The 6,996-nt window shown below is 39.7% G+C and overlaps 1 protein-coding gene across 1 annotated transcript; it reads left to right on the plus strand.

Moving 5' to 3' along the window:
* Positions 1 to 1,793: 1,793 nt before the first annotated feature.
* Positions 1,794 to 6,682, plus strand: LOC102691343 (transcription factor Spi-C). Its single transcript, XM_015351857.2, has 5 exons — positions 1,794 to 2,198; positions 2,728 to 2,821; positions 3,843 to 3,958; positions 4,116 to 4,215; positions 4,831 to 6,682. Exons 1-5 carry the CDS (start codon positions 2,196 to 2,198, stop codon positions 5,271 to 5,273), a joined length of 756 nt encoding a protein of 251 aa, XP_015207343.1. The 5' UTR covers positions 1,794 to 2,195; the 3' UTR covers positions 5,274 to 6,682.
* The last annotated feature ends 314 nt before the right edge of the window (positions 6,683 to 6,996 follow it).

A 6,996-nucleotide genomic window follows, 5' to 3' on the forward strand; every position in this document is an offset into this window, starting at 1 on the left:
TACGAGCAATCGTAATTACTTAACTGACCTAAGTTGGGTAAGCAATCATGTTTTTACCTATTGATCAATTGCTTATTGAAAAGCACTCGTAAGGCTGTAGGGACTGGATCTGTCACCCTCTGTGATAATGCTATTTCCTGACAAAAAGAGTATGATCAGTAGACTCTTTTCTGAGCAGGTTCTCCTCGTCTAGGGAGACCTCGCCATATTAATGACAATCTAAACCCCAAACTGCTCTGATCCCTTCCCTTCAACATCTATTTTCAGAACTTTTCTGTGAACTTTAGTGATACCAGATTGTTTTCTGAGGCTGCGAATTGATTTGTTGCACAATCACAATTCTGCACAGTTTTTTCAGCACTTCTTTTGAAATCCTTCCAGCATTTTCAGAAATAATGCTTACTATGCAAAATGTACAGTAAGTACTTGAAACGATCTCAAAGAAAAGATAAAACAGGTAATTTATTACATTCAGAAATTAAGACTCGACACCAACAATATCTTGACAAATATAATGAAATGATATGACATGAAAATGAATGTAATAATATATGAAATATCTCATATTTTGTAGTAAACATTAATGGATGACTTGTGGCAAAACCTGTTGTTTAAATATAAATTGTACTGCCTGTTATACACACACATGTATCAGTATCATTACTGCAAATGTGCACACATAGTTGCATATGTTTGTGAAAATTAACGTGTTCCTTATTTCTCGCGTACACAAATCACTTTAACTTTTGTTGTTGCATTTAAAACAAAATGCAGTTGCTGAAGGATATACTGTAAAAGTGAATTATATTTAAGAAGCAGAACAATTCGAAAACACAATAAACATTTGATATGATTTTTTCTGCTATAAATTGTTTAGCCAAAAAAGTATTCTTCAATCAAAAATATTAAACCACACAGACGTTTGGTGCAATGTTATAGATATGATATTAGGGCACAAGCAGAAAGAACAGAAACTGAGCTGATTCAATGGTAAGGCTGTGAGAAAGAAGCCGATCAGAACACAGAACACTAACATTGGTGCGTTCACTGGTATATAATCCGGAGACTTTTTCTAACCAAATGAGTTTGTTTGGAAGAGCCCAAACACATTTTTATTTTGTTTGTATAAAGAGAATTCCAAGTCAGTTAAGAAATGCAGGAGGGAAAAGGTCAGTGTCTGGGGTGCCTGGGAGAGTTTTATGATGAAGTCCAGAGATGGAGAATGTCTGTAATCATTGTTTCCCACAGATGATTACTTGGAGAGGGTGGAAAGGCAGTGAAACACTGGAACTCCTGTGTACCTGCATATCGAGGAAGACAACATAACTGGGTGTTGACAGTTCCCAATCAGAAACACCTGACAAAAAGTGACAGCTCTTTTACATCATTATTACTTTTAAATTGTAAGAAGCTGTCTTTTTTCCAAATAGCCACTTTTAACTTTATGACAGTGTTTTAAGCCTAACAGTAATGGCTCCTTAGTATATTTCATCATTGCTGGGTTACATCACTCTGGCATAACCTAAAACTGCATATATTCTTCATGGAATGAGTCATTCTTCCAGTATTTCCTAAAACAGCTTCAACCTACTATATTGAGTTGCAAATACTACTTGAAAACAGTATTTTCAAGAAATCCCCATTTCCTGAACTTCCCCAATTTTAGTTATATAATGACACTCTCTTTCTAAATAATAATCTGTAAAACCCTCCCCAAAATAACAAAAAGGACAACATTCAACAGTAGGCTGCAACACTGTTTTTCTATATAGTTTCTGTTGTTAATGGTCTTGATCTTGAAAAAGCAATGAATGAATGCATTACAAAATCTGGTATGACAGTATTACCTGACACCCGGAATAGGTATTTTAAATCACAAAAAATCTAGATGTCATGAATGTAAGTGTTGGACTGTTTCTGATTGAACAAGTATTCAAAAGCCGTATGGACTTATGCTAAAATGGACACAGTGGGAGGATTATCATTTACAAAAAGAGAAGTTTGCTAATGGTATGCAATTCTGTGTGTTTTGTCGTGGTGACGTTTAGACTTAAGCTTTAAAAACTCCCATCCCTCTATCTCCATGATCACAACTTCTGAGAAGTGAAATCAAGAGCTGTCACTGAACACATTGCTTGTATTTCGCCTGTCATATCCCTGTGCATCTCTTATGGACTCCTTTCCCATGTAGGAAAATGGTAAGTATGTTTGCTAACATTTACGGAACTGTCGAAACTGCAAGAACCATTATATATTATCTTTACTCCTAATCACCTTGATTGCATCTCATGCACTCTCATACTGCATCTTTGCTTTGAACATTAAGGGGTAAAAGTGATCAACTAATACCGAACAGTGGGATTAAATATGGCAGTGTGATGTGCATGAATGTCAGTCTGCATTAGGATGTAGCTTATACATCCGCACTGATACGTTTTAGCAGCTGAAAATAGTCATCGAAAATGTACTGTACCTACAACAAGACCCAGAGTGCTCTGTGAAACATACAAATGCATGTTTCAAGGAACCGGGTACATGAAATACAAGTACTGTACAATTTTATTTGATTCTAATTAATCAATGAATTTAATTATATAGGCAGTGATGGTGCAAAACAAGTTGTCGACTTATGGAAACAGTCTATGCTGACAGGTGAAGTCTCTTGGTAGCACGTACCAGAGGTTTCAAACCTTTTGTATTTAGAACCTTGGTATTTTTTTTTTGCAGAGCTACCTTGACCAAGATATCTTAAGCCAACACTTCCAGGATGCTATTGACGTGCTCCAGCGTCATTCAGATGGCACACAACAATATCAGTCAGGTACAGTTTCTGTTGAACAGCAGTGAATTCAGATCAAGATACCCATATGTATTATATTAACACATTTGGGTCTCAGAAATGAGGTTCTTGAAAACCTTAAGATTCCCTTCTTGGTTTTTATATATGTAATTAAAGTTCACGTAGGCTGCAAAGGAACAGGTAAATGTTTATTCCATGCTGAAAGGAAAAGAAAAGACACATAAGACTGTCACACCTGAAGAAGGCTCCACAGCTGAAACATGGTGTCCCTTTTCTTTTCCTTTATCTGTTGCTAAATATAATTCATTTATTTGTTTGCTTGTTGTTCCTTTTGTGCTGAAAAATAAATTAAAATGGAATAGCCATTGATGCAAAAGCTTTATTTTTAATCTCTGAGGCAAATTTGGTCACAATATTTTGCAAAGTCCCAGCCACCAACACAGGGCTGAATTCCTAAAACCATGAGGGGACTTCCCATTGCCTCTCATTTTATTTACTATTTTAAACTCCGCTCAAATTAATCTCCACACCGTGCAAAAAAACAGCACCCTTTTAGCACTTTTAGAATTCGTTTTTAAAAATCCCTGACATTGAGCCTCCAAATTGTCTGTCAGCAGTACTGTCTTTGTGGGACATTTCCTCCCCCACGACAGTCATACTAGCTCACAGACAACCTTACTCACACCACACAAACTTGCAGAAAAAGACACTCTCATTTCCAAGCAGAATTTCTTCATTTCTTCCTCAGCAACGGTTGCTTTTCCTTCATTTGTATTTGCTGTTTCAACATAAGAACAGGAGAACAGGTACTAACGAGAGGAGGCTGGCCCATACAGCCTGTTGGGTAGCTTGTGTTGGATTGAGCTAAGGATCTCAACTTTCCGTTTCTTGAAAGAAACCAGGGAACGGCCTCGAATAACATGGCTGGGGAGTTTGTTCCACACTGCCATCACCCTTTGTGCAGCCTCCTGTTCTCGGTTGTAAATGCAGTTCCCAGCTGTGCCTCTCATTTGTCATCGCGTGTTCCTCTCTCTGTGAACAGAGTACAAGTTCTATGACGCCCAGGGCAGTCAGCCAGCCCCCGTAAGGACCAGCTTCGGCTGCTACTCCTCTCCTCTCGTTCCCGATGCGCCAGTATACAACTGGAGTGAGCTGCCGGTGAGTGAGAAGCGAGACGCTGAGGGGCTCCAGCTGATGAGCTCAAGGACCGGGGAAGATGCGGTTCCGGCACGTGACTGTGTAAAAATCTATTTGCGTGTCGTACACCTCACTCCTGTCGCCCTTGTCGGATGCATTTTCTTTCTCGTTTTGCTAGCCCTGGGCCCACACTGTCCCCAGCGCAGCTCTGACACACACTCCTCCTCCGGAGAACCAGCTGGCTTACTCTGTGTTTGCCCAGCAAAGAGGTGGAAAAGGTCAGGAATTTCCATTGATCCTGTTTTATATTTTTTGCCATGTAAACCATGCTACCCAGAGTCCTTTGTGCACATTACACTAGATTGCACTGTTACACACTACAAATCCAGATTGTTTTAGGATTTTCATGTATATGAACTCAATATTACCATAAACCTCAATATTCTAAGAATGAAAATGTATGTCCATCACATATATGAATGAAGTTATTAAAATTGTAAATACATTTATTTCCTAATGTTACAAAAATGTCAAAGAGAGTGGGTCATTGTCCTTCCTTTGTATTTTACGTTCCCACAAAATTATGACTAGGGGTGCAGGGTTCAAAGGTTTTGAAAACCGTAGTGCATTTATTGAGTTGAAGTGCAGATGCAGATCAGACGTCACTCGACCATGTAGTGCAGGGTCTGTGCAGTTCCCGGTAAATGGATTTCGACTTGGGCTGGCAGTGGCGGTGCAGTATTAGCGTTGCAGGAAAAAAGAAGAAACCAGGAAAGAAAAGAGTCCATTTCTTAACTTCCTACCACATGACTCGCACCGTCCTTATTATTGTGCCGAATCTACTGTATGCTTCCCCACGGGCCGCTTCATTCAGTGTGAACTCTCTGGCGCAGGGAGGAAGAAGCTGCGGCTGTACGAGTACCTGCACGAAGCCCTGTACGACACCAACATGGCCGACTCCATACAGTGGGTGGACAAGGGCAGCGGCACCTTCCAGTTCGTCTCCAAGAACAAGGAGAAGCTGGCTGAGCGGTGGGGCAAGAGGAAGGGAAACCGCAAGACCATGACCTACCAGAAGATGGCCCGAGCTCTGAGGAACTACAGCCGCACGGGGGAGATCATCAAAATCCGCCGGAAGCTGACCTACCAGTTCAACCCCGTGATCCTTCAGAGACTCAGCCCCAGTCACCCGTCCGGGAGGGAGACCCTGTACTTCCAGTACATCCCCACGGAGCAGGGCTACTGCAGCATGGACACCTGGCCAAACTGCTACAGCAGCTTCAACTGTGACAACGAGTACGACTTGAACTGCACACCAATTCAGTCAAATCCCTGATGCATGGCAGCCTGATGTTTATTTACTCTTGTTTGTTTGTTTATTTTAATCGGGGAGGGGTTGTATTTTGTAAATAAGTTTCAGTTGGTTATCAATGTGTTCATTGAGTTGTATGCATGGTATTTCCTAGCAGTTTTGAAGTACTGTACCTTTAATTACAGTGAAAACGCACTGAAATGTAATGGGGCCCCAGTAGGTATTGAGCACTTAACTGTATTCACACATGATGACGAAATGTTGATTCTGCAAACATCTTAATTTTAAACCAATAATCTTATTTTTGTGCAGCCGCCCTCTGTTGGAACGCACAAACAGTAAAGGTAACTAACCTGGAAACAAAAATATCATTTCCTAATTTTTCAAACGGATGATTGAATTTTAGGACTGGGACAAAACCTGGTGTTGTCATTTAAATCAAAACTTGCTTGTTCAGCTGTGTTGGTTTTGTGACAGCGAATCAGAACATTTATGATCTCCTGTACATGTCTGCTCTTGTCTAGAGATGCATTATTTAGTTTTTCCATTTTAGCTTGGCTGGTGATAACGATGATGTTATAAGAATCCTGAAGAATCATGTGCTCAGTGATGGCACACCAATGAATTAAATCAATGCATTCATTTAATCTCCATTTCTTACAGCACACATGCATTATTATAACTGTATAATATTACTGACACGTTTGATTAGTAATGTACATATATGTGCCAATTTCTCTGTAAATATTTCCTGCAGTGGACTGGTGTCTTGTCCAGGGCGTATTCCAGCATTGTGATGGTTTTCCTTGACCAATACCAGGACTAAGCAGCTCTCCAGAAGTCAATGGATGGGTCAAGACAATTCTGTTCTCTGCCTCTTCTTTTCCTCTGATGCTCAGCCCTTTAATCAAAGGGATTAGAATGCGTGGAGCCATGGTGAGGGGCCAGTAACTGAGAGGCCCTGGGTTCGAATCCCAGGAGAGATACTGTACTGCTGTTGTACCCTTGAGCAAGGTTCTTCACACAATTTGCTCCAATAAAATTCAAAGTTGTGTTGAATGCACACATTTGATATGTGAATATATAAAGCATTATGATATAAGGTGTTCTGGATAAAATCATGAGACAAATTAGTAATACATTAGTAGTAATTCACAGATGTCAAACTGTGGGGATGGAAATTAGAGCAGGGCATGCCTTCTGCCATCCAGGATGAGTGAAATATACCTGACAGAAAGGAATGTAGTTTACTCTTACTGTCATGTGTACAATTGACTGGAGATCTTTCATCTGCACAAACATTGCTTTCATCTAAAATCATTTTGTTGTAAATGTTGAGAAGACCTGTTTTTGATTTTTTGTAAATAAATTGATCTACTGTGTTTTTTGGAATGTGTCAAATAAATTATCTGACATGTGTTATATATACAGTACAGTGACGTCCTGAGCTGTTCTTGTTATTGTCTTTCTTGCTGTTGTCTCATACTAAGTTGCCTAAACAGGTTTTCTTCGAGTCTACTTCTTATCTACTTCACCCCTTTATTCATACTAGGAAATCTGCTGTTGAAAAAATGTTGCTGTGCAAATGCTGTAATACTATATTGACAGGGATGCTACAGGCACTTGTTGACTGCAGGATCAGTGGCAGTGTAATCTCACAAAAGAGAAATATGCATTACAGATATGATCATATCTGAACTAAAGTAAGTATATCTAGACAATAAAAAGCAATAGGTACCGGCTAGAA

Source organism: Lepisosteus oculatus, chromosome 7 (genome assembly GCF_040954835.1).
Source record: "Lepisosteus oculatus isolate fLepOcu1 chromosome 7, fLepOcu1.hap2, whole genome shotgun sequence".
Lineage (NCBI taxonomy): Eukaryota > Metazoa > Chordata > Actinopteri > Semionotiformes > Lepisosteidae > Lepisosteus > Lepisosteus oculatus.